The sequence below is a fragment of the Furipterus horrens genome, unplaced genomic scaffold (assembly GCF_987537825.1).
Source record: "Furipterus horrens unplaced genomic scaffold, mFurHor1.1.pri manual_scaffold_4, whole genome shotgun sequence".
In the NCBI taxonomy this organism is placed as follows: domain Eukaryota; kingdom Metazoa; phylum Chordata; class Mammalia; order Chiroptera; family Furipteridae; genus Furipterus; species Furipterus horrens.
The window spans coordinates 23,489,327-23,517,185 of record NW_028327174.1 but is presented as its reverse complement, the minus strand read 5'-3'; the positions used below and the strand labels follow the sequence as shown (position 1 = coordinate 23,517,185).

Here is a 27,859-nt window from a genome sequence, read left to right as displayed (position 1 = left end):
AGAGAAAATGTCAAAGCTCCACCATGTAGCACCAGCAACCAGTTCTTGCGCTTCCCTTCCCTGTTTTAGTAACTTCCTCCAGGTTTAGAGTTGGAACAGTTCTTTATTCCCTGTAAAGTCTGTGCTGGTACCAGGTTATAACCTGGACAGTGAGGAGTGCCTGCCTTAGGCTGTTTTGTGCAAGAAGGCCACCTTAGGTCTCCTTGAGGACATTAATCTTGGCGCAGATCTTGAGGGCTGGGCCCAGCTTGATGTTCATGGCACTCATAAGATGTTCCTCTTTAAGTAATAGAAGGGCCTGTCCATCAATCTCCTGGGAACGAAACTCCTCTGCAATCTCTTGACAGCCTAGGAGGAAATGATGGGAATATGTATAAGAAAGTACATAGCACCAGAGGATAGCAGGGGAAAACTTTAAAGATGAAAAAATGGAGACCCAGCCATGGTTAATCCCAAAGTACATGTCCTAAATTCAGAAATGAAGGTTTGAGATGACAAGCTTTTGAAGCAGAAGGAAATCACAGAGCAACTGGCTAAAAGAGAGCCAAGATAATGAAAGAACTAAGTTCAACCACAGAAATAACTTCAAACAGCTTGAGGAGGGGGAAAAAGCAAAGATGTATGCATGTTTTCTTTTACACTGGCAAGAAGAGTTAAAATAAGGCTTTGTGACACTTGTTTAAGAGCATAGAAATCGGACAAAGAGCAAAAAGGGATTATTTTCTTTCCTGGAGAAAACGATCCTTTGTCAAACATTCCTGCTTTGAAAAGAGTGGGGCAACAATGTCCTCTTAATGTCTAATCCCCTTTTCCACTGAAGAAAGTCTATCCATGGTGGGTATCACAACCACACATAAAAATACACTTTATCCAAAAATTACTGATAATATAGCTGAATCATAAGAGATGAAAATCAAACACTGAAATTGCTGATATAACAGGTGACAACCCAGAAGGAAATTAATAAATCATGCTGTGGGCAAGTAATGAATAAATATCAAGAGTAGAGATTTGGAGCCCTGGCCAGGTAGCTCAGTTGGTTAGAGCTCTGTCCCAATACACCGAGGTTGGGAGTTCAATGCCCAGTCAAGACACAAAACTCAACCAATGAACACATTAAGTGAAACAAATCAAGGTTTATCTCCTTTCCTCTCTAAAACTCAGAGTCAACCAATGAATGCATAAGTAAAATCAGTGTTTCCTCTAAAAATCAATGAAAAATTTTATGTTTTAAAGAGCAGAGCCTTCAAGCCTCTAATACTTAAAATTCAGTTATGTCCTCTTGTTACGAAGGCCTGTGCAAAGACCTAAGGAAAACTACGCATATGTGTGAGCTGGGTTCTGTTGGTACCTTGGAGAGAAGCGATGAACTCATAAACTTCCTCTACAGTCCAACGGCTAGGATTACTGGACAGGAACACAGGGTTGATGCCATGTAATTCTGGTGTGGGCGGAGCTGTACTGGGGTTCCCCAGGTCTCGTTCTCCATGCCCAGCTCTCACTGATAAAGGCCCAGGAGATGTTGGAGAGAGTGCTTCATCGTAACTGGAGTTATCTGAACCCCGGCTAGAGTCTTCTTGACCCTTGAAAGAAAACCAAAAAAGTGACGCCATCAAAGTTTCCTCTCCCCTCCCTAACCACCCTGGGTCTGGATTAATATTGCGCATGGAAGAAAAACAAATCTTAGCACAAGTGAACTCATCTGTACCCCATTGGCAAATGTTCAAAGTCACCAGTCTACACTCAAGTGCCTTTTAAATATAAACTATCACTTTCTTCATTCTCCCCTTCTACCAATGATTGTTCTAGATTTTCACTACGTAAATCTAGTTTAAGGATTAATAGATACATGAATCAGAGGAGAGGAGATAAAACAAGTCAGGCTTCTTGGAATTTGGAGTAATGCAGTCGATGCAAAACCAGAGTTCTTATCTTAGACTCTTTAGGCCCGCTCTAAAGGTGGCTCTGGGATGGCAGCTCACCCGGTGGCGCTTGCCCTGGATCTTGGCCCGGGCGATGTCAGAGGAGCTGCGGCGGGGTCCGCGCCGACGAACACGAGCATAGTTGGCTTCCTGAAATTCTTTCATTTTTTTCCTCTTCAGCCGGAACTGATGGCTACAGCTCACATTATACCTACAGGTCACACACGTAGGATATCAAAGGTGGTACAGAAAACTGCCTTGCCACCCTACACTAAAGGTGGATTGGTATTTTAAGAGCTAATTTGGGGAAGACTGAAAGCAAAAGAGACATTAGGTATCAGCTGTGAGATGATCCTAGAGGAGGGATGCAATATTAGATGAAAGAACCACTGCTGAAGGCGAAGAGGGAGGGCCTGCAGTACCTCTTAGCACAAGTCATGGAGCAAAATCTCTTGGAGCCGCGAAACTGCTCCGCAGGGGCGTACTTGCCACAGTACTCGCACTTCAGGAGATTTGCCTTCTTATCTAGCTCTGAAAAATAAGGCATCATTTGCAAGCTGTCATCAGTTACTGCTGCCTCTCAAGCCGTCATTAGGCCCAGAGTTGGACTCTTTCATTACTCTCAGGGTTTGCCCCCAGAGACCTACACCGTGAAGCATGCACACTAAAACAAAGTTCAAATTCCAAACCCATAAAGGTATGTCCATCACAGTCTTCCTAACCTTAAGCCAGACTAATTCCATTCTGATGACAAATTTTATCCTAATTCATACTCTCAGATTTCAGACAAGTCTGCATTTCTTAATAGGAGAGGAACTAATTACTAATGCTTAGAAACATATCTCTCTACCACAAAGTTTCCAAAAGCAGAGGGTAAATGTAAATAAGAATCTTTAGTATAAAATCTAAATAAGGAGAACTGGAAATTAAGAAATATCCTATTTTAGATCATCTTTTGAAAAATATAGCCTTACAGTTAGCAATTTTAACAGCTTACTTTAGCTTGATAAAATTCGCCCTCATCCTATGGAATTCCTTTTGTGTGCTTCTACATATTCTAATATATCATATATAGTTTGTCTGGATATAATTTCTACTTTATATAGAACAATTACTATTTTACACTGAGTCCTCAAACACATCCACATCCTTCTCCAGATGGGTTTCTAAATAAATACTTACCAGCCGATGGGCTGTCCCCTCCCAAGGGACCACCTGACTGATTCTCATTCACTCCTGTCAGGAGGCCAGTCTGTAGTGACTTCTCAGACTCTTTCAGTAACTGAGAACAACCCACCTGTCCCAGAGAAAGTTTACAGTTAAGTTAGCCTAATTCCTTTCTGCTTCTCCATGACTTTCCCCAGCATTTTCGCCATCATGTCTTTGCCTGGATCTCTGAGTTAATGGCCGAGTCTGGTTCACAGACAACCATTTTCCATATGGCAGTCAAGAGCCTCTAACTGGCTTTTTTCAGATAAACCATTGAAGAACAGGTTCCTACTCCTGGCTCGCTGTTTTGTCCTTTGGTGTCCTAAATTGAGGGAATGCACTAGGAGTCAGGATAGCCATGTTCTAGTTTTGCAACTTATGGTACCTAGAAAAGTCCATTAACTTCTCTACCACAATTTTCATTTTAAACTAACCTCATTTGTCTAAACGTTACAGCTTTAAAAGTCACTTTCTGTCTTTTGCTATCTTCCCATTTTCATTTTCTGGTCCACATATTCTTTCCTTTTCCCTTTCTTCTTTACAATTCACCAAATAAACAGCAGAATTGATCCATTATCTGATAATAAATAGTTCTAAGCCTTCTGATTTTAGTGGCATTTGAAAAGACAAGAGTCAGACCAAGTCCCCACTCAAAAGCCCCCCCTTATAGCCCTGCCCTCACCGGGAAAGGTTCTGCTCCTTCCTGGATAACGAAGCCTTCAATGATGTGGGTGAGGATCTGGGGCTTCACAATGGCCTGCGGGGGTTTGGAGTCACCCATCTGTCTGGACACCATGGCTAGTGTAGGAGGAGGTACTGATGGAGCAGGAGCCAAGGATACCAGTTCACTGCTTGAGGTATTGGCATTCACATTGGTCACTGAATCAACTTTCTCTGGAAAATAAACACAGAAACAGATATGGGGTAACGTAACTGGGGTAATGTAATTTGTCCATGCCAGCCTGATCTTCCACAGTGATACATGTTCATCTTTGCTCATTCACCTGGATTCCATTTTTCAATCTGCTCATTTGTCCAAGTTCAGACCCATATTCTACTGAACCAGATTTATCTTTTAGCTCAGTCTCTCAGATCATTCATCTTCTGCACACTCCAAAAGCGCTGCAGAAGTCAGACTCACCTCCAAGGCTGCTCTTCTCCTCCATGGCCTTTGGGCTCTCTGCTACTGGAGATGCCTTCGCAGGAAGCATTGAACCCAATGTGGAGACATCATCTCTTTCCTCCTCAGACTCAGCCTTGCGTTTGACACCCAATGTCTGGGGTTTACCCTACACAGAAAAGAACAGGAATGAAATCAAGAGTTCTGAGTGAAGGATAATAAGGAACCACAAATACTCCCATACTTGCAGAGAAAATTTTCTTAGTGCCCGCTTCCCCAATTTGGATACTTCCCATGGTACATTAAAATTCCTGGTCATTCCCAAGAAGTGTAACTTCCACATCATGAGAGAAGAAAATGCAACGTTCATTAGTCCTGACCTAGACCTCAAGAACCTGGATTCATGGTCCAACTAAGAACTGTTGTTTTTCTAAAGATTATTTAGGTGGTTAAGGCTTTCTAAATCTAACTTGGTACAAATCCAAAATCCCAGAATGACTTTAGTAGCAAATTTAGGAGTACCAATTTCAGGTATTAATACATTAACATCACTCTTTCAAAAAAGACAAATACCAGTTATCTTTACTTTCCACTAAACTCTCACACAAAACGAACAAATACCTTCTAAACTCTTCATTCCCCACTAAGTTAAGCTCTATTTCTACTCAGCCCCAGGTCCACTCTCAACAATGACAGTGCCCTCAATCCATCAGACACCACTCACCGGCAGGTGCACAGACTGCATGTAGAAGGCAGCAGGGACCTGGGCTACAACAGGTGAGGAGGTGGTAGCCCCACCCTTGACCACATGTGCTGTCCCCTGAACAGGAGCAAGGGTCATCCCAGAGGCCAATGTGGGAGGGCACTCCTGCAGTGCACCAGGAGCCTGGGATGAAGGTGGCGAGGAGGCCAGATGGGCCTGACTGGGCTGCATTGTACCAGGCATCCCCCGGGAAGTAGGCACAGCAGCCGCCAGCTGTGCCAAACCCAAAGCTTGTGCCTGGGCTGAACCTGGCTGTCGGGTGCCCACGACTTGCACAGGGATATGGGGTGGTGGTTGCTGGGTAGCTGACATCTTAGCAGCCCCTAACTGGGGAGGCTTGATTGGTGCTACGGGTGGTTTGGATTGGAGAGAGATGGGTGGCTTGGGAGCTGGGTCGGGTGGGAGGGACAAAGGTGAAGACTGAAGCATGGGCTGAACAACCAGGGTTTGGGCTTGCGGCTGGGACTGGGAAGGTGGGACCTGCTGAGTAGGTGGGACCTGTGGTGGCTGAGGGGCAGAGAGAGCTGTAGCTTGCTGCTGCTGCTGCTGCTGCTGTTGCTGCTGCTGCTGCTGCTGGGCCAGCTGGAGGTGCGTGGCTGTGTGGAGCAGCTGAGACTGGCGGTGCTGGAACTGCTGCTGGTGGTGGATGGCAATCTGCTGCTGGATTACCACCTGTTTCTGCTGGAGGTGGATCTGTTGCTGTTGCTGAATCAGGGAATGAGGCTGGATCTGTGTGTAGGTGGCTAGAGGAACCAGCCCAGATGCAACAAGGAAGAGCAGAAAATAATGATCATTATAATATTAAAAGTAAAATCGTCTTTCCAAGTTGTACCCAGTTTTGGAATCAGAGTGAATGGAAAATAAAAGGACCTGAGAGATCACCTCATACATACTCTTGCCTCTGAGTCAGACACTTGCAGATATTACCAACTATCTCTAGTCTTAAGGATCTCAAGGAAAGAACTCCCTTGCTCAATCATTTACTAGTCCCCATGTATCTAACTTTTATTTTCTTTGCTATACTTAAGTCCTATTCCTTTGAACTACACTTAAATCCTGTTACTTTGAACCCTAACCCTGAAAGAACTCCCTTGCTCATCATTTAATAATCACCAGTAATTTCTTACATATATCTCTTATTTTCTTTGATACATTTAAATCCTGTTACTTTGAACATAGCAAAGTAAGCTGGCCCATTTTCTATATGATTGAACTCTGAGTTCCTCAAGGCTGAGTCCATGTTTTATTCATTTTTACATCCCTAGCAGCCCAGCCCAGCACATTAGAAACACTTAATAGTCACTGGAAGAATAAATGTCTCTCGAAAAATACCAACATCTACCAACATCTTCCCATGATGGTCACAGTTTTTAAGACTCCTCAGTTGAGGTCCCCACCTGGGAGAAGTCTTAGGCATCAGCAGGTGCAGGCTCTGACTTTACCCAGTTTCCACCACTGTAAATGAGTTGACAACCTCACCCCACCCCCACACCCCTACCAGATGGTCCAGAAAACACGTGGTATGAAAGCACTTCGGAAACATAAGTGCTATAGTATGTAAATACTACGTTATTAACAATACAACTGATAATTAACTCTTACTTTTTGTGAGTAAATTATCCGAATGGAGGAACAACTAAAGTGCTAGAAACAAGAAAGGCAAAAATAAAATTACCAAATAAGATACACATATCTAACTATATCTAAGGTCTGAAAGCAAGTATAAACTATTTTGAGTTATTATATTTTATCCTTATGGACACCGATGATCACAAGCTACTATATTAAACCATGGCTCTATTTGCTAGTACTGATTGTTCTAAGGCACTTACACCATCCGGCTCTACACAGGGCCACCTAACCACCGTTAAACAGAGAGTGGGGAGAGAATTCATCCCTTAGGCTAGACTGTAAGATCCATGAAGACAGGGAATCTGTTTTCCAAAGATGTATCCCTAGCACCTCCTAGCACACAGTAGGCAATTGAAGAAAAACTGGGTGAACGAGTGGGTTGAGTGACTAAAATGAAGAACTCAGAGCCTAAGGCAACTTGTAAACTGATAGCTGCCTGGTGGAAACAGACAAGAGCTATCTCTGTTACATGTCCTATCTCCCTGGACTAACATGATCAGGGGTGATGTGACAAAGAGAAGCAGGAAGGCAAAGAAGTGTACTCTGAAGATTTCAAACGGTTCTGAGAGAATCATGACACTGTGAGAAGCAGCCATTTACCTGAGCTAATAAGGGTCTGGCTGGGAGCAGGAGTGGCTGTCCGGGTCAGGTTCATGCCCACGCTCTGCTGACCAGTGCCCTCCGCTTCTGCCTTCTTGGCTGCCGCACTTTCTGCCTCGGTCTGGCTGCCCTGACTCACAGTCACTGTTTGGGCTGCAGGCAAGGGCTGCACCACTCCTGTGCCCTTCCTGGGACAGCTCCCACCACCACCTATTCCTGAGGAAGGCAATGGACCTAGGCCCCCAGGTGCCTGGCTGCTTCCACCTGGACCCATGGTCCCTGGGATGCTATTGCCACTGCCTCCACCAGCCTGACTAAGGTTGAGGGACTGGCCTGAGGCCCCAGAGGAAGCCTGAGCCACAGCTAGGGCCTGGCTAGAGGCCTGGGAGAGGCTAGAGACAGGGGATGCTCCGGGAGGAATGGCCTTCTGAGTAGAGCCTTGCATTTGAGGTCCTTGGGCTGAGGCCTGTTGGTTCCTCACTGCCAAGTTCTGCACCTGAAAGATAAAAAGAGATTGAGGAAAACAGAAAAAGAAGCACTAGGGTCAACAGTTTCAGTGACTGATTCAGAAGCAGCAAAGACAGCTACAGATATCCCATAGCCTGCCTCAACTCATATACCCACCTTCACAATTATATATATATTTAAGGCTTTCCAGTCACCCAGCGAAGAATTCATATCAAATTTTATTTTCAGTCTCTTTCATTCAGTATCACATCTATCATCAAGTTTGGTCATTTATTCCTTCAAAAGGTCTCAGATTTTCCCTTTCCTCTCCATTTATTCATTTATTCATCCAACCCACATCTACCACATACCTACCCACTATGCTACAGGTATTACGCTGGATACTGAGAATGCAGGAATAAAGGACAGTTCCTACTCTTAATGAGTGCAGTACTTTCTACTAGGGAAGAAAGATAAGAAAATCACTTGTAACTGTATTATACTATGCACAGATAAGCACAAAGTGCTACGGGAGCACAGAACAGGAAGAGTAACTCAGACAAAAGATTAGGGAGGACTTCCGAAAACAGATGATGTTTGACCTGAAGCCCAATAAGTAATAGTGAAGGTGAGGGTTTAAAGACATAGGTAACGAATTTTGCAAGACCATCGAGCCAAGAAAAAGAACAGCATTTTTGGAAATTATAACTATTTCATTATGTCTGGAGTGAACTACAAGGAGTGGCAAGAAATCAAACTAGGAAGGAAGGCTGAGGCCAGGGAAGTAGACAGGTACCGGATCATGAGGGCGTGAATGTGTTAAAATAAGGAGAGTCTGAACTTCAGTTTGAAAGCTGAAAGTGTGTCTATCATCTTCATTATTATTTTCCCAGCACCTAGCACAATGCCTGACACATAGTAGGTACTCCAAAACATGAAGAGGGAGAAGGAATGATGAGTACTTAATTGATTACAGGAAGCCACTGAAGAATATTAATCAGAATAAACATGATCAAATCTACCACTGAAACTATTCTTTTAAACATTGTTGATGGAAATGTAAATCAATACAACCACTTTGGAAAACAGTTTGGCATCATATCCTAAATTTACTATTCACACACCCTCTAACCCAGGAATTCCACATGAGAAACTTGCTGTGTACAAACAGAGGCATGTATAATATGTTCACAGCAGTACTATTCCTAGTAAGAAAAATCTGGGGATATCCCAAATGGCCATTATCAGAAGAGCCCTGGATGGCATGGCTCAGTTGGCTAGGGCATTGTTCCATAACCAAAAAGTCGCCAGTTCGATTCCTGGTCAGGGCACAGGCCCGGGTTGCAGGCCAGGTCCCCAGTTAGAAGCATGCAAGAGGAAACCGATAGATGTTTCTTTTGCACATGATGTTTCTCTCCCTCCCTTTCTCCTTCCCTTCCCCTCTTTCTAAAAATAAAATCTTTAAAAAGAAGAGAAGATGAATGAACTATAATATATTCACATAATAGAGTATTAGTGAGAAATCAAAATTAATAAAGTTCAATGACATGCAACAATATGGATGGATCTTAGTAATAAGCTGTTAAGAAAGCATTCTCAAAGACTGCATATAGCTCAAGTACCTTTAAAATGTAAATACAAATAAATGTGTTTTTCATATATTATATTACTATTATATGATGATATGGTGTCTGGGACTTGCTTCTAAATAATCCACAAGTGAAGGGAAAGGCCTGGCAAAACTGGCCTATGTTCATCAATGTTGAAGCTAGGTAAGTACATAGGGATTCATACATGTTCTATTGTTTTATATGTTTTAAGTTTTACATAATAAAAAGTACTTCATTATTTATAAATGCAATAAAACTGTATAAAAAGGGGCATAAACAAAGAATAAATCTAGGAATGAAAATATCCTCATCATAGGCAGGGGCAGGCAGTAGATGGAACTGGGAATGCTTATTATATTATTAAAACTTACTGAGTAAATAAGTAAAAGTGGGCCATGAATGGACCATCAATGAGAAGAGATCGTGAACCAAGGATTATGACTGATCAAATTCTATACATCAGAGGTACAGTTAAAAATAATGTTAGTAATAGAAAAGAAAGAGACCGAACTCATGGACATGGACAACAGGGTGGAGCTTGTCGGGGGAGCGGGGTGGGTGGAGGTGGAAGAGGGTATGGGGAGATAAATGGTGATGGAAAAAATACAATAAGAAACACAAAAAACAATTCTAAGAAATAGAAAAAATAAAAATAAAACTTTAGGAGACTAAAAATAAATAATAGTAACAACATATAGTTTGTAAAAAAATTTATTCTATAGTGATGTGCAAGAGGATTAGAAGTAGATATGGCTGAAATCAAGAGACCAGTTAGAAAACTAGTGCAGTAATTCAGGTGAAAATCGAAAGAACCTGGATTCAGTCAACAACAGTAAAGAAGAGGTGTTAGCTTTTGAGAATGATTTACAAGAATGATCAGGATTGGGTGTTGGGGCACCTAATATTTGGCAATTATACAGTTTTTTTTTTAGTCAGCTTCCTTTCCACAATGGCTACTTAAAACTCTATTTTCCCTATACTTCTTCAACCGCTTCCTCTTTCCCCACATTCACCCCTGCAGAAACAATAAAACCATTATAGAGCATGATGCTTCATCATGATGCTTCATCAGTTCCACAACCAAATCTATACATTCAGATGCATAAGGACCCATCACTTACTTCTGCCTTCTCTCCTCTCCTTCCTCCTTTCCAATTCTCTCCTTTCTCTTCAACCTCTTCTCTGTTGGCTTCCTTCGATCACCACCCTGGAACCTCACTTCCCTTCTGCCAGTTTCATCCTTTCCTGCTACTGCTGAACTCTTAGTAACTGTTTACATTCCCTGTATCCCCCTCTCCAGTCATTCCTTACCCCTTACAACTCCACTGAAATGGCTCGCCGTCCACATCAGTAACTCCATCTTTCTTGCGCTCTACTGCATTTGAAGGACTCTTGCCATTTCTTGTCCCATTCTCGTCTTCATGACACCACACAATCCAGATTTTCTTGTCTGTCGCTCTTTCCTATTCCCCTTTGTCAGCCCATTACCCTTTACTTGACCTTGAACAGCTTTATCTTCTAAGGGATCATCCTGCCCCTCAAGGCTCCATCTTAAAGGCTTTTCTCTTCTCAATCCACACCATATCACTAAGAAATTACAAACACTCCCTTGATTTCAATTACCATCTATATGCCTACTACTCTTGAATGTTTATCTCCAAGTCAGAGCTCAGGCACCACATAAATAAAACTGCTGACCTAGTACCTCCTTCTGTATAGCTAACAAGCACTTCGAAGCCAGCATATCCAGAAGTGAACTTCACCCAAAATCCACTTCTCCAACATTCTCTGTCTCAAATGTCATTACCAGACATCTCACCGCTGTGCCACATCTCATCTCTCGCATCCCCTTCAACTCCCTATCCACCGCATCAGTTCTCCTTTTTCAATGACCTTCTAAGTTTTTCTCAAACCTGTTCATTTCTGTCCATCTCCACTGCTACCACCTAATTCAAGTACCATCTTTCCCTTAAACTATTATGATGGTGTTCTCCCTATATTCACACACACCATCTCCATTTATCATTTATAGAGAAGCCAACAGTCTTTAAAATTAAAATTAAAAAAAAAAAAATCACTCAAATTTCTCACATCACTTCCATGTTTAAAATCCTTCCATAGCTTCCCAGTGCCTTTCACACAAAGCCCCAAAACCTAAACACAACACCTAAGGTCCGGCAAGATGAGGTTTCTCTTCTCTCCAGCATATCTCCATTCCCCTTTGCCGAACTCCAGGAACACAAGTCTTCCAGTTCCTCAAATACGTAACACTCTTCCCTCCCTCGGGATCTTTGGACATAAGGTTCCCCTGTATTCACCATTCCTTCCATAGCTTCACCTGACCAATTTCTATAGACCCCATTTAACTGTCATCTCTTCAGGGAGGCCTACTTGACTTCTACCCTCATCCCAAGGCTAAATCAACTCCCCTTCTGTTTTCAGAGCACTCTGTACTTTCTAATGAATCAATTATTAAACCAGGTGATTATTTGTTTAATGTCTGGTGGTTCAGTGATCTGTAATCTCTATCAGTCCAGGGATTATGACTTCGGCATTCAAGGCTAAGGAATGTCTGCTATAACAATTACAGCTAACACTCATTATGTGCAAGCACTGTTCAAACACTTATGCATATCAACTCATTTAGTCCTCACAACACACCCTGAGGCAGTTTATTGGTTGTTTTTTTTTTTAAGATTTTATTTAATTTTTAGAGCAAGAAGGGAGGGAGGGAGGGAGGGAGGGAGAGAGAGAGGGAGAGAAACATTGGCATGGGGTTGGTTGCCTCTCACATGCCTCCAACTGGAGACCCGGCCAGCAATACAGGCACTTGCCCTGACTGGGAATCAAACCAGCGACTTGAGGTAGATATTTTATAATAGATGTTTTATATATGAAGAAACTGGCAAAAGATGTTAGGTCATTTGCCTAGGATCACACAGTGAGTCATGGAGCTGGAATCTGAAACATCAGATTCACATTTTTAACCGCTACTCTGTCCGTCTACATGTTGACACTAAGCAAGTAGATGGATAAATGAAACAACTGGATATGGAAGCAGTCTCAACCTCATCCTCTGATCCTACTGCGATTCCCATAGTCTAAAACAAAGGTCTTACACATTATTACTAAATGACCCCAAGCATTTCTTAGTAATTTCCCCAATTTCTCTTTCTTTTCCAGGCACATGGTCCTAGATAATTTTTTCTAAAGAACTTACCTTATCCTATTAATCTGCTGTTCAATAGCCAGCAATGACCCCTGCTACCTGTGGAGTTACTTGGCTTTCAGACTTCTCCCTAACAATGAATGACCTTTTCTACCATCAGTCTGTTGTCTCCTCTTTATCCACTCACCCCCAACTCATAGTCACATATGCAATTTTTGCCTTTACACATACTGTTTTGTCTCCAGTTTTCTTCTCACTCCAAATGAAATCATACCCATCCTCTAAGAATTTACTCATGTATACCAACAAACATCACTGAGAAATAATGTAGCCAACTCTTCTCTAAACTTGGTCACTCAAAGTTAGTGCAATTTACTTTTGTACTTCCTTATTCTGTACGCTCTTTATAAAGACTTGACTCATATTTAATTTCAATCCCCCAAAGTTTCTACTATATATCTGAACACATCAATACAGAGCTCAATATTTACTTGCTGTTAAACTAAAAAAAAAAAATTAGTATTATGAGATCCCAGTTTTTATCCCATTCATAAGAAGTTAAAAAATTCAGGCTCAAAATACGAGGTCTGTCTGGAAAATGTCCAGCCATTGTTAATATAATGACAATGGTTTGTGTGACATCAATGTAACCTGGCAGCTGAGGAGAGTGGACTGGAATGCACATGTGTGAACAATGACAACTTCACTGTACTAATCAGTGGGGGCTGTAGACACCACTGAGTGAGCATGTGTACTGTGTGGCCATTGCATTCAAAATGACTGGGCAAGTAGAGCAATGAATCTGCATCATATTTTGCATTAAGCTTGAACATCCCTCCACAGAAACTATTTGGATGCTCCTGAATGCCTCAGCTATGGGCAACTGGTGATTGACAGCTTCATCACGACAATGCATCACCACATGCATCACGTCTCATGCAATTTTTCAGGGAAACATCAAATCACTAAGTGACTCAGCCCCCTACAGCCCAGATTTGGGGCCTTGCGACTTCTGGCTTTTCCCAAAACTAAAATCACCTTTGAAAGGGAAGACTTCAGACCATCAATGAGATTTAGGAAAATACAACAGAGAAGCTGATGGTGATTGGGAAAACTATGTGAGCTCCCAAGGTGCCTACTTTGAAGGGGACTGAGGCATCATTGTCATGTGTACAATGTTTCTTGTATCTTCTTCAGTAAATGTCTGTTTTCAATATTCATGGCCAGATACCTTCTAGACAGACCTTACACTTTAGACAAACCTAACACTTCATATATATTTATATTTGGAGGGTGAGAAGCAACGGTCAGAAAGATTTCACTGGGACTACACTGCAAGCAGAAACAGATTACTGAAAGTTGAGAGCTACAGAAACTCATAAAGAGAAGGAATCAAACATTCTTCCAACAACTTATCTAGGTCAGCTTAACATCTATGTAACAGTACAATTTCTTCAACCATCCCCTCATCTTCCAGAGACAACACTGCAAGGAGAGAATTAAAGACTTCCCGAATAAACTGAGCCAAAGGGCTAAAAACAATGGTAAGGAAATCTGCTCTGTGTTAAGACTCTCAGATCCAGAGGGCTATTTTCAGTCAAATCCACTTCCCTTCCTAACTCAAATAACTCAAAAGTTGTAAGGGATTGAAGTTCTACAGAAATTAAGGGCAAAAAACAAAAAATAAGAATTCTGAAAGGTGGTGATGACAGGGTAGAAGGGTGGGCCCTAGTCTGTGGTCGTTCCCTTAATCCTCCCCAGTACCCAGCCACAGGTCAATGGTTGCCACTACCTGGTCTGCATCTGCATGAACTCCTGGAGACTGAGCAGATGGCACCTCCTGCTGGACTGCAGCCACTGCCCCGTTAGGCATCAGGATGAGTTGGGAGGCTAGAGGCACATTCCGGCCCAGGGTCCGGTTTACCTGCAACAGGTTTCCCAGCTGTGGCTGGCAAGGAGAGGAGGAAGTACAGAAGAGAACAAGAGAAAAGGAAGAAAGAAAGAAGAAATGGAAGGAAAGGACCACAAGACAAAATAAACAGAAGATACGAAACAGCAAAGCCCTGTCCCTTTTCACACCAACCCAGTAGACCCTTATTCTCCATACATGAATCATCAACCAGAAGAAAGCCTAGAACATGTATAAAACTACAGACTGATAACAAAGAGTCAAATATGAAAGAAGTTAAGACAATGAGCATTTTAGAACAAGTGTTCATGTACAGTAAATAGATAAGCTGAGAGAACACTGAGAATTTATGTACCTGAGCCACAGGTCTAAAGATTAGAGTATCTGATGCTAATTTAGTCAACTGTTAAGGTGAACATCTTCTAACTTAGGATCTCAATGTAATCCGCAGGCTACCTGTGAATACTGGGCATTACTTCTAGAGATAAGTAAGGCAGAAACAGATCAGCTTGTCTTAAAACAGCTGGGTAACTATGGTTAAATAAAATAGCTTTCACTCAAGTCCTAGGCAAGGACAGAACAATTATGCCCCTGGGACAATGGCAGCTGTGTCTGTGGCTTACCCGTAGATACATCTGAGCCTGGGACTGGTTGAGGGGCGGGGAGGTGGTGTTCCCCAGTAGCACAGATTGGGTCAAAGTGGTAGCACTGGGAGAGCTCACACTCTGGGATCGGCTGATGAGCTGGGCGGCCGATGTGGTGGCCAGATTGATCTGTGTGGTACAGAAAGGAACCAGGACTAAGGATATAGGAGAAGTAAAAGGAAATGTAAATGATGGACAAATTCAGAGTGACATGGTCAAGAAGAGAATATCTCACTTTCACAGAGTCAGGGGAAAATGAATAATACCTTCCTATCCACAGCTGTCACACCCTGGCTATCACAGGGTATTACCAAAGTAAACAAAACAGTGTCTAACTACTAGCATTAACAGTTGAGAAGGCAAAGGAAGGCAAAGGACCAGATTTTACTTCTCATTGAAGGGTCCGGAGTTTAATCCCTTCCCTATATTATGTCCTCTTCTTCCCTAGGATTTTCTTTCTCCTTTCCTAGACCTCTTCATTAAGACTCCTACATAGATCCAACCTGGTTACTTTTCTTTTTACAAATTCTCTATATAAGGGAAGTAAATACTACTGATGGCTCAATAAACACTCCCAGATCAACCGCACACAAAGTTTAGCGCAGAGATAAAGACGCTGAGAGAGAAGCCTCTCAGTGGGAGAAGCAGCACTCACTGAGGCCTGGGTGGTGGTAGTCTGCTGCTGCGCAGTGCTGGTGTTTGGGGAGCTGGCCTGCCGACCAGAAGCAATGGTGGCCTGTTAAGAGGAAAGAAAGTAAGAAAAAGCAGAGAACAAAAAGAAAGGCTGTGAATCTTCCAGTAATAAATCAAAGGCACAAAATATAATAGAGATTTCAGGTAAGAACTGAGAGACACTATTATGGAGCAAGAATAATATATTCACTATGCCAATAACCCTCACATTACCACATGTGCTAACCCAACAATTCCCACAAAACCCTTGTGGGGCAGTCAGGCAACCTGTCCTCCTCCCACTCTGTTTTAGGTGGAAGAACCTTTAGTCACATTACATCGTGAGTCACTGATGAGTCTAACCTGCCTTTGCCCAATACAAATGTAATGTAAGCCACATATGTAACTTTCTAGTATGCACACTTTCTTAAAAGGGAAAAGAAACAGAAGTACACTTTTAAAAAAATGAATTTATTGGGCTGACACTGGTTTATAAAATTATATAGGTTTCAGGTGCACAATTCTATAACATCACCCATATACTGTATTGTGTTTACCACCCCAAGTCAAGTCTCCCTCCATCACCCTCTTCCACTTTATTTTAAGCCAATATGTCTCATTTCAACATGTAACCAATGCAAACTACCGACATATTTTACTTTTTTTTTTTAGGATTTTATTTATTTTTAGAGATGGGAAGAGAGGGAGAAAAAGAGGGAGAAAAACATTGGCCGGCAACCCAGGCATGTGCCCTGACAGGGAATCAAACCCATGACCTTTCACTTTACAAGCTGGCACTCAACCCACTGAGCCAAACCAGCCAGGGCCATTTCTTACTTTTTCTTTCTTACTGTTTGAAATCCAAAATCTCACTGCACATCACAATTTGGACTGGCCACATCTTGAGCACTCAATAGCTACATGTGGCCAGTGGCTACCGTATCGCACGGTGCAGGTCTAGACATAGCCATTCTACTTCTGAAAGGGAGTTCTCCAACATTTCTTACTGCAACCCCAGAAGCTGAGATCCATTCATCCTCCTACAGGACAGCAGACAGAGGAGACTATGTTTCCAGCCTGGTTTAGTGGAGGATGTGGTATACCCCTGTAGCACCTTTCCCCTCCCCCTCTTGGGCCAGCTGGCTGCTGACCTCTCACCTGCTGGACGGCAGCCAGGCTATGCAGCTGGGCATTGCTGAGCTGCTGCTGGAGCATGAACTGGTGAAAATACTGAGCTGCATTGGGCTGACGATGCAGTGCCTGCAGAGCCTAGGAGAAGAAAGAGAGGATCAGCCCACTTAGAATGAATCACTCCCAACTCCTATTCTATAGAAATCACTGTGATCCTGTGAAAGGGGCTCATGATGAGGAAAGAAACAAAGGAAGATGTGAGTCTGGCTAAATCATCAATTTCTGATCTGGCCAGTGTGTTTTATGAGAACCAGTAAGTTCACATAGTCCTCAAAAAGTAGAGAAGCAATTAATTTTGCCATGCTCTACTCTATTCTTGTATATAAAGAAAAGTAAAGCAGTGAAATGCACATGAAGGCTTATTTCCCCAAATAGAATCTGGAAATATATGGTACAGCAAGGAAAAGAATTGGGACTAGACAGGATAAAAATCAATGAAATGTTGATTAATGTAAAGAGAAGGAAATAAAAGACCATATTCTAGGGTATAATAAAAGTAATAGAGCCTTAAGGGGTTGAAAATGATGAAAAAATAAAAGTAGTGGCTCGTGAAAGATTCTATCAGGTAAAATTTTCAAACAACTGGCATTTTCAAACATCTACAGTATAATGCCAATGGATATTTATAAAGATGATGCTGTTATAGTGTTAACTAATATTCTTTAATAATTAGAACTATTTTTATTATGTGCACAGTTATTCTAGTAATCAAAATATTTTAAGTAAAAGGCCTATTCCCAGATTTTTAAAAACATGGAATTTACTGTTTGTCTAAAAATAAAACTTTAGTCTAAAGAGTTTTATACTTCTATTCCTCAGACTGATTTATACAAAAGACCAAAGATTAAAAACTTGATAATCCACGAAGAGAAAATAGTTAGGATCTAGCTACATGAAATGAATGATATAGAAAAAAAATGTTAAAAGACTGAATCTCATTCTCTGTTTGCTTGCTCAAATTGTTGTAAATTCCTAAGATTCTCAGAACTAGAAGGGACCTTAGTCATCACCTAATCCAACTCCCCCAGTTTTCTGGAAAGGAACTAAGGGCCCATTATCTTCTGGCACCCTTGCATACACCAAACCAACACCCAGATCACAGCCCCCCAGAGCTAAGCCTCACCTGCACTGCCTGCCGTTCATACAGCGACATTTGAGCTATCTGGGGCCGAGAGCTGCCCCCAGAGCTGGAACTCCCATTGGTGGAGTTGGAATTCTGCTCACTCTCAGTCTCCATGATAGTGGTCCACGGTTCCCAAGGTTGGTGCTCTGACTCAAGACCTAGATGGAAGGAGTAAAGGATTACAAATTACAGCTGATCTCAAACTATTATTTCATATTATTCAAATTAGGTTTAAGAATCTTCCTCTTCTTCATAATCCATGATTTCTAGGTTTCGTAACTACCAAATTTGCTCTTCCCCACACCATCTTTTGAGGATATGCAGTGTCTCAAAAGAAACAACTGTTACAGATTCCATCATAGCTACCATTAAGTATAAAATAGCCAGAAGGTAAGACAGCTCGCAATAATACTAAGACCACTCTATATTCCCCAAACACTTTGTGACAACTTAAAACCTTCCCATTTAAAACTTACAGTTATCTCACTTTCATCTGCATCTGCAACATTGTTATCAGCATCATCTTAACTATGGTCACCATTTACTGAGAAGCCACTAGATGCCTCCACTCACTGGGCTAGGCCCTTCACCTCCATGATCTCTCCCAGTGCTTTTAGGTAAATAATAATATCATCACTTCACAACTGAGGAAATGAGGTTCTCTGAGGTTAAAAAAGTTGTCCTAGTAAGTTTCAAGTCCTTACACTAGCATATGCTGCTTCTTCAAACCAGAAAAAATATCTGTGATTAAGTGTCACTCAGTTGAGTACTCATTGTCCTCATTTTCTGAAGGAAGGGTCTAAGAGATATGTTAAATGCATCATGGAAAGTCATTAAATTAGGAGGTAGAAGAGCCAGGCTACAGCCCATATAGGCCAAATAGCTGCGTGCGTCCAGCTCAGGCTGCTAATAACAATACCTCTGGAACATCACTTTCCCTTCTTATACCTCAGTTTCCCCATTTGCAAAGAAGCCTTCACAACTGAATGTAATATATCATTTTAACAGATGACTCCCAGGTATTAAACATTAAATATATAGCAATGAAAATCTTCAAGAAAGTAAGATTCAATTTTTTAGTCCACTCAAGTGGTCATAGTCTACCGTCTGGGGTCTACATTAACATTTATTGGTAAGAACCAAGCAAAGAAATAGAAGAAAAGCAAGAAAACATGTACCTCCAAAGCAGTACTAAATGACAATAAGGTTTTTTTCTTCATTCTTATTTCTTCTCTTTTGTTAAACCTAGACACTATATTCTGTACTCCGGAGGCACAGGGCCACTAGAAATATTAGGTCAGCAAAGCACTATTTGGTTTAGGAATGTAAACATCAAACCAGAATTTCTGCTAAGAGCTGTCAACAGTTTTATTACGATGGATTTGTCCATCCAAAACAAGCAAACAAGCTAAATAAAATCAAACAGCTTAAAAAAATAAAAAAAAATAAAAAAAAAAATAAATTAAAAAAATAAAATCAAACAGCTTGTCCTACTGAACAGAGTTGGGGAGATTTGTTGTTATTCCATTCCCAGCATCACCTGATCATATCATTATCCCCCAAAAACTACCCATGACTTCAGTTTCATTTAAAAATAGGAAATGTCACTGAAAACATGGATGTAACCCAAGAAGTACACAGGAGAAATCATATCAGCTTCAACTCTATCTTCTCCCCACATCTTTTGCCAAAATATCAAAGCACTAAACAGATACAGACCCATGAATCCTCATTATCAGCATGTGAAGAAAAAAAGTGGGTAAGGATTAGAGGCAGCACTCATAGTTGTACAGATCACTGGACTTAGTTCACTGGACTCAAGGACATGAGACTCCTGTACTAGCTAGAGGGGACATTTAACTCTTCCATTCACAAGTGAAAATGATGATAAACCATACGACCCCTCATCTCCCCCCAAATAAAAGCCATTATTAATTTTTTTTTTCAGACTGTGAACGGATATAGAGATGGAAAGGGACCAGCTTAAAGTCTTTAGTAAAATCGAGGGAAACTGTTATCAAAACCAGGATTCCTGGATCCCAGGCACATTCATCTATTCGTTTGTGATCAACGTTGAAATTGTAAAATTAAGTACAGAAAATGAAGACAACAAAAAGTATGGGAGGCACGGTGAATTTAAGTTTTCAGACTTAACGGGGAAGAAAGAGCGTGAAGCGGATCCATAGAGGTCCCCAGGATAGCTAACCCATGGTGAACCTGAAAAGCACTATTTGGATGTGCAGGAGCTGGGTGGGTAGGAGCACAGACTCCTCTGGAAGGGAGGTGGAAAAGAATGTTGAAGTGGAGTTGGTACAGGGCAGACTGAGCCAAGAGTTGGAAGAAATCAACTTTCCTAAGCATAAAACTCTGTCTTGTAGAGAGGATGGGAAGACTGTGCCAAAGATATGGAAGTAATCTGGAGAACAGGTATAGTAGACGCCCAGGGGTCCCTGTTGTACATAGAACCCTGATGAAGATGCAGTCCCAAAGGGGAATCAAATACACCGGCTGAACGGGGCACACAGAGTGGTACCAGGAGTGAACTGACCCGAGTGAGCAAGGAAATGTGCTTACTGAGAGCGGGGAGCCAGGCAGGAGACAGACAGACGTAAGTCAAGGACCTGGAGGCTGAGGAACCCAGCGGACCATAAAAAGCGGGGAGAAAACTAGACAGCAAGCGTGCTTGGATGGGAGGACCCGAGTCAGAGAAGGAAAAATGAATGAGAAAAGGAGCAGTCAGAAGCAACGCGGGTGACGGACAGACAGCACCAAGCACAGCGACTTGCATGGTAGGAAGACCAGGACGGGCAGAGCCAAAGGACCGCAGAGCTGAGCGCTAGAGGTAGGCAGGGAAAGAAACTGGGGGAGGTACCTGGGGCGTTCCACAGACCAAGGTGGCTGAGAAAACCTCCCCGCGCAGCCAAGCCCCCAGAGGTCCTGCCCCTCCCCAGCCCGCGGTCGCCGGGTTACCTTCGCGCCTCACTCCGCACCCGAGTCCTCCCGGGGGGCGTCCACCTCATGTGCCAGGAACCCCAGTCACCGGGCTGGGCTGGGGGCTCGCTCGGCCTCCGCGGCGGGCTCCCCTCGCCTCCTCCCCTTCCTGGAGGGGCGGGGGCGCCGAGGGCGGGGTGGGAGGTGCCCGGCGCGGCCGCAGCTCCCCGCCCCTCCGGCCGCTCCGGGTACGGGCCCGGCCGCGGCTCTGCCAGGCCTCCGGGGCTCGCTCCGGGCCTGTCACTTCCTGCTGGGCCGAGAAGGTGGGGGCTGCAGGCCGGGGGCTGCGGGCCGGGCTGGAGGAGGGGGCTGGTGGGGAGGTGCTTCCGGGGCAGCCGGACCCCTCCCCCGGCTCACCCCCTCCCCTCGGCGCCCTCCTCCCCCTCCCTCCGCGCGTCCCTCGTTTCCTGCCGGCGCCCGTTGCCATGACGACGCCGCTCCCGGGCCTCTGCGTTCTAGGCCTGGGGGTTTCTTTTGTTGGTTTTTTTTTTTTTCCTCCCCTCTCTCACTCTCCTTTTTCTCTTTTTTTCCCTTCTTTCTCTTGGAGTTCTGCTCGCTGGTGGGAGGGACGAAACTGAGCAAGTGCTGGCCTCTAGTGGGAGAGGGAGATGGGAGAAGGGAGGGAAGTGACGTGAAAGGGGGGAAAAAGATATTTTTCTGGAGCTTCTGGGAATAAGGGATAAAAAGAAAGGATCAGAGGGACAAACAGGCAGAGAAGGAGAAAGAGCAACACAGCGACCCCCAGAGAAACCGTAGACTGGGAAAGGAGATAATGCCGCGGGAAGGAGAAAAACGGAAAAGAAAAACAGATTAACCAAAAGGGAGAGAATGTTGATTGTTTCATCGTTCGCCTCAACTCCAAGAAGGCGGGAAAGAATGCTCACAGAAACAGTGAACCCATTTAAGTTGACATTTACGTAAAAGCAGCAACCTACCATAACTTACTCTGAGTAACACGTTTCACTGTCATTTCAGGGATTTTGTGGGATTGTATGTTCTTAGGCTTTAAATGTGTATATGAAAGAGAACGACAAAAACAAGGGAGAAGGCAGGGGCATAAAGAGAACAATGGAGCAGTATTTGGGAATACTAAACATTTGATAAGGAAGTAGCCTTTGTCACTTATCAGCTTTAAATTCTCTTAAAACTTTGAACATTCAGCAAATATTTATAGAGCATCTTCTATGTGCCACTCACCGTTTTGGAAGCTTGGATTACATTAGTGCACAGAACAAAGATAAGTACCCTCATTAACCCTTGCACAAGGAGCCAGGGAACACCTTGTAGATTAATAACTAGAGTTGATGCTTTATCTGTTGTTATAGTTCAGTAACTATTTTATACCTCATGTCTTTTCCTAACCTCTGTTCTATCCAGTTATTTTCTTTGACAACCCACTCTTTATTCTCTCTTTGAAAAGCCAATGCATGATTTGTTTTTACAGAAGACACAGAAGTGTTCTCTTTGTTCTTTGTTTATAAGTTAGATCTGTTTAGATTTGCATTGAGAGAGGAGTGTTTGGACTCCTAATTAGCAGTAGCCAGATTTGTGTCAGAGAAGAATCTCTGCCAGGCTTCCAGGGACCAGTCAGACAAGTATGCGAGGCAAGAAACCGGAGGCAATCAAAGGACTGGAAAAGCACAGACATGAGGTGGCAGGGCGGCAGGGGGGTGGGGGTGAAAGGGTATGTTGCCAGGAGGATGACAGGCTTTGGCTGAGGATGAATTAAAAGGAATTTGGCAGAGAACTAATGGTAAAAAAAAAAAAAAAAAAAAAAAAACTAAGTAAAGCATTAGTCATTTAATTTAAATGTAGATTTGTGGCATGTCAAAGTTTAAAGCTTTCTTGAGGAGGCTTAGAATGGATATACTCAGCCTAAACTGAATATCCTAGCACCAATGAAAAAGTTAAACCTAATTTTCAGATTATATAACATTCAGGTCAAGAAACATTATTCATGTGCTTCCATAGGTTCCGTGGGAGAATGATCACTGTTAAGTGTCTACAAAAGGCCCGTAAATACATCCCAGGGATATGGGGTAGATGCCAAGAGTGTATTTTTTCCAATGATCTATGAAACTTGCATAACCTAATGGGTACCTGGTCATTTTTCAGCCCTATTAGATGGGGAGCAGAGCTACTACCAATTCATTTAGTTACATCCCACATCTAAAGACTTGTCTTTATTTCCTGGATCACCAGCTCGTACATAATTTTAGTTGATGTTAGGGGATAAGATAGTGATGACGTATAATTTTGTTAACTGATATAAATCTAGCCTAGAAATACTCTATCACAGAGCATGCCTCAATCATTATGAGCCCAGAATTTTAACTTTCTTATGCAGAGGTTTTACCCCATATTTCACAGTAATTCTTTTCAAGTTCATTATTCTCCAAAGCACAGGAGTCTTCCTGGGTCACAGGTCTAAGCAATTTCCCAAAGAAAATTTCAGGATAAAAAGGAAATGTATCAACAGTAAAGTGAAGTATTTGAAAACTCCAAAAGAAAATCATTGTTGTGGACTGAATCAGCTTGGGAACAAGTACGGAATCTCTCATTTCGATCTAAACAATTTGTGATTTCTAGAAAATGCACAACCAGCTTTTCTTTTTTTGCTAAACTTTCTCATTTTCATTTAATGATTCTTCTGGAATTAACATTTCTTTTTCAAACCAAATAGTTCTTGTGAATGGAGGCTAAATAATTTCTTTACTCTGCATAACACTGAAAGTCATTAGCCTAAATAGGTGAAAAGGAAATGCATTCTATCTGGCGAGTGGAAATCAACCCCACCCCCTGCAAACTTACCTAAAAAAAGGAAAGATCAGCATCTGTAAAGAAATCAACTGTTTGGAAGCAACTAAAGCAAATAGAATAGAAAGTAGGTTAATGTCATTTTGTACATCAACTGAGCATTGAATGAGCGTTCAAGTTTCTCTTCTAAGCCCAGCGTTGTGCAATGCATTGTGAAGCAAGAGGTGGTCCTTAACCCTGTCTGTGTTACTATCAATTAAATGTGTCTGTTTACAACTAGGTAAGTAAGGATGTGTGATCACATTTTTATGCAAATATGGGTAGGATGAAAGGGGAAGAAAAGATATCAAAACCAATTTGAGGTGTGAACCACCATTCACGTTCCATCCCCATCCCCCACAACCCTATATGCCACTTAAGGTCTAGTTGGGAGAAAATGAAATGAAGATAAAAGGGATTTATAGACTCTTAGATATTTAAAGCAAAAAAGAACTTTAAAATTATCCAACCCTCTCAATTTTGAGTGGAGAAACTTGAAGGTTAAAAGATGACTGTAGAGGAGTAACATTTTATAATCCTTGGCAAATAAATGTCAAAAAAAAACTTGTTAATTTCCCAGGTGCTCGCCCTCCTTTCAACTAAAAATAAAAAAAAGAATTAAAACATATAAAGATACCTCTCATTCCTTACCACAAATACCCATGATAGAGTTCAGGACAAACCCAAAATATAGCACCTTGGCATATTAATTATTTTGAAGCTGAAGAAGTTTGAGACAAGGGCAGAAACAGGAAAGTTACTCTGACTTCTTCCTTACCTCTTTCTTCTTTTCTAAAACAGGTCATAAAACCCTCTGGAGAGGTGCCACTGGAGGGAAGGAGGACTCTTATCCCTGAAGACAAAGGGACACCAAGAAGAACTTACCCCCAGTGAACTGCACTTACCTACACTCCTTAATCTGTGATACTCCTCCCACAACTAGCCACTCTTCATCAAGCCCAGCATAAAGATACACCAGTCTAACTTTATTTGACTCTTCATACCACTTAAATAAATGTTGTTGAACCCCGGCTGGTGTGGCTCAGTGGATTGAGCATCGGCTTGTGAACCAAAGGGTCGCCAATTTGATTCCCGGTCAGGGCACAGGCCTGAGTTGTGGGCCAGGTCCCCAGTTGAGGGTGTGCAAAAGGCAATTGAGCCATGTTTCTCTCCCTCTCTTTCTCCCTCCCTTCCCCTCTCTCTAAAAATAAATAAATAAAATCTTTTTTTTTTTTTTTTTTTAATGTTGAAATAAATCTGTAGGCCCAAGATGGAGCCACTTCTGCCTAGGGTTCCCCATCAGCAACCAAAACGCAGCTAACTTCTATGTTCCTGTAAATGCTCCACTTGACCAGAAGAACAGTATATCCAGTCATCCGATCCCCAAATGCCAGATCAGCTCTGGGCTGTATATTTATACTTCTTTGTTCGTTATTCTTCAGCCTGTAAAGCTTCTTGCCTTGCACCCAATGTTGCGGTCTTCTGAAAGGAGACTGTCCGTTTTGTGAAGTGTTAAATAAAGTTTGTACTTATCACCTAAATTGTCTTTAGTCATTTTTTTTTAGAATTTGTATGTTTTTCTCCTGTGAATATGTCTTCGTCACCTTAATTTTCAGACTCAGTCAGGGACCCTAACAGGGTCCAACCCTATACCCACCATACTCCCTTTCTTTAGAACAGATGTTTAAAATTACTTTGTTGATTGGTTCAGCTTGATATTCCATGCATCACAACCTCCAGAAGAAACACGTACTCCCACATCCTTGAGTAGCATAAGGTCAATAATAACAAAGACATCACCAGTTTAGGCAGTTACCATCCATTAAGGGCAAATCATGCACCTCTCAGCTTTGGTTTTCCTACTGTAAAATAAGAACACCTAGTATTTGTTGAAAATAATTGAAATGTTTCCCTGGCTGGTATGATTCAGTGGGTTGAGCACTGGCCTGCAAACCAAAAGATCACTGGTTCACTTCCTAGTTAGGGCACATGCCTGGGTTGTGGGCCAGATGGGGGAGTGCGAGAGGCAACTGATTGTTTCTCACACATATCAATGTTTCTCTCCCTCTCTTTCTCCTTCCCTTCTCTTTCTAAAACTAAATAAATAAAATATTTTTAAATGAAATGTTTATACAGTATTTCATACAGTATCTGACACATAGTTCAAGCTACTATTAGTTTCCTTTAGTAACTGAGTATATTTTTGTCCTCAACAAATGTATCTAAACCACTCTTTATTTTTTATTCAGCCTATATCATAACTTTTTTAACTCACAATTTAGTAAATAAGTTTGTGAGTTAATGAATTTACCATAGAGAAGAAAAACTTCTATTTGCTTAGATTCAATTAATGGGAGCTCATGAATTAAACTAACAAAAGCCAAATAAACAGGAGAAAAAGCACAGAGTTTTTATTAATATTTACTTTATGGGAGTTCACAGAAAAGAATTAAAACTCAAAGAAGCAGTTAGAGAAACTTCTATGCCATTCTTAACAAATGAAAAAGGTTTGAGGCTTTCAGGGACATAAATTGCTAAATTGCTGGGAGAGTGCTCTCTTTTCCCCCCGAGTAGGGGTTGGGGTGGGGAGCTAAAGGGGACCTTTGCAAAGGGAAATTTATTAGGCAGAGAACTCTTTCTGCATTTGTTAATTCTCAGTTGCCTTTAGCTCAAAGTACTGCATATGCCAAAGTGGTATATTTGGGGGCAGCATAATCTACTGCCCTTATTTCTGTCATTTAATATGAAAAAAAGTATTCCATTTCCTGTATACAAAATTTACCTTTTTAGGGCTTCAAGTTGGTTTTTGTTTGTTTGTTTGTTTTGTATCTGCTTTTCCAGGATTTGGGTACAAATCCATATTGAGACAAAGCACTAGATTTATACCCTCTGGGGTTATGTATTTTAGGACAAGAGAGCTAAGCCCCTGAGAAGTCTAAAGGGAAAAAAAAAATGAAAAATATACTTAGCCTCTCTCTCTTTGTGGCTTCACAGACATTATTGAATTGAACCTTCTCAATAACCTTTTCTGCTACCTATTATTAATCTTTAATTTACAGATGAGGAAATCAAAGCTGAAGAAGGTTAAGTAAATTGTTCCAAATTCACAGGGGTAGTAAGCAACAGAGTCAGAATTTAAGTGCAAGGCTGTCTGACCCCAAAGTTTATAACTGTCGGAACATGCAGGCAGCTAGAATGCACACCTGGACTTTCAGTATATGCCAATTAACCTGGCCTTGGACTTATCCATTCCCAAAGGATATGCTGATAGACTGAACCCGTTCCCAAAGGAAATGATAATGAACCTAGCCCGATATGTTAACTAACCTGGTGGAAGGGGGGAAAGCAATGAGATGTAAATGACCTACTGAATATGTTGATAAGCAAACTCACCCTCACTGAAATATGTGTTTGGGGGATCCAAGATGGCAGAGGAGTAAGTGGAAGCTACACTAACCTCCTCCCAGGACCAGTCTGGAATTACAACCTAGTTGTGGAGAAATAACCTGGAATAACCAATGGAACACTAGTTGGAGAGAAGTCTTATAACCACGGAGAGACAGAAAAGGCCACTTCATCGCAATGTGACTGGCAGGGAGTGCAGAGACGCGAAAGGGTTGCCTGGGCTCCCACAGGTGGCAGCTGAAGGGACTGAGAAACAGCTCAGCAGCCAACAGTTCCCTCTGAGAAGGGCAGGGTCTACACCCCCAGCTGGGTTTCCCAGCCTACAGCAATAGAGCAGAAAGTAAAATAGCATCCAGCTGTGAAAAGCAAAAAGCCACATGGTTTTTTGCTGGCCTGAAGGAAACGGTTGGAGACGAAGAGCTTTTAAACGGATCACGTACAAAAATATTTTGGCACCCACTTACCCTGGGCTCAAGCAGAGGGAGGGCAGAGATGTGAGAAACACTCACAGTAAATCACTGGACACAGGACTTCAGCAGCAAAGTGAGGCGTTTATTCACGAGTCTGCAGAGTCGGGTGCACCACCAGCCAGGAGCATGTGCACATGAGGTAGACAAAGAAAACTGGTTTTATACTAATGTGGTTAGCTCCCCCTC

The 27,859-nt window shown here is 42.2% G+C and overlaps 2 protein-coding genes across 4 annotated transcripts in view; one reads left to right on the top strand and one right to left on the bottom strand.

The window, feature by feature from the left end:
• M6PR (mannose-6-phosphate receptor, cation dependent) overlaps positions 1-25,287 on the top strand; it is a 36,084-nt gene extending 10,797 nt beyond the window's left edge. Inside the window, exons 7-8 of one of the 2 annotated variants that reach the window (XR_016510437.1) lie at positions 4,921-5,028; positions 24,600-25,287. Coding sequence is in view for 1 of the 2 variants with exons in the window: in XM_090272834.1 (XP_090128960.1) it covers positions 4,921-4,944 (24 nt within the window). In the remaining variant the exon portion in view is untranslated. Of the gene's footprint in view, positions 1-4,920; positions 5,374-24,599 lie in introns of those variants that run through there. The other variant, XM_090272834.1, reaches the window with a different exon arrangement.
• PHC1 (polyhomeotic homolog 1) lies at positions 87-21,117 on the bottom strand. Of its 2 annotated transcripts, none has more exons than XM_090272831.1 (15): positions 20,982-21,117; positions 18,012-18,169; positions 16,856-16,966; positions 15,681-15,761; positions 15,005-15,154; positions 14,265-14,420; positions 7,247-7,742; positions 4,976-5,757; positions 4,273-4,420; positions 3,814-4,025; positions 3,105-3,219; positions 2,345-2,453; positions 1,983-2,133; positions 1,352-1,583; positions 87-348 (listed from the first exon to the last, which is right to left on the bottom strand). In XM_090272831.1, the coding sequence occupies exons 2-15, from the start codon at positions 18,123-18,125 to the stop codon at positions 194-196; spliced, it is 3,012 nt and encodes a 1,003-aa protein (XP_090128957.1). In that variant the 5' UTR covers positions 18,126-18,169; positions 20,982-21,117; the 3' UTR covers positions 87-193. The 2 variants fall into 2 exon arrangements, with proteins under 2 accessions (XP_090128957.1, XP_090128958.1); XM_090272832.1 differs by having other exon boundaries at positions 14,265-14,396.
• Positions 25,288-27,859: the final 2,572 nt, after the last annotated feature.

Excerpts from the sequence above, each read along its gene's own strand:
- PHC1 (XM_090272831.1), bottom strand. The coding sequence starts at position 18,125 with ATGGAGACTGAGAGTGAGCAGAATTCCAACTCCACCAATGGGAGTTCC. Across the intron at positions 16,967-18,011 it reads ATGAACGGCAGGCAGTGCAG|GCTCTGCAGGCACTGCATCG; the intron begins GTGAGGCTTAGC and ends TTCTTCTCCTAG. Across the intron at positions 2,454-3,104 it reads AGGGGACAGCCCATCGGCTG|AGCTAGATAAGAAGGCAAAT; the intron begins GTAAGTATTTAT and ends CTTATTTTTCAG.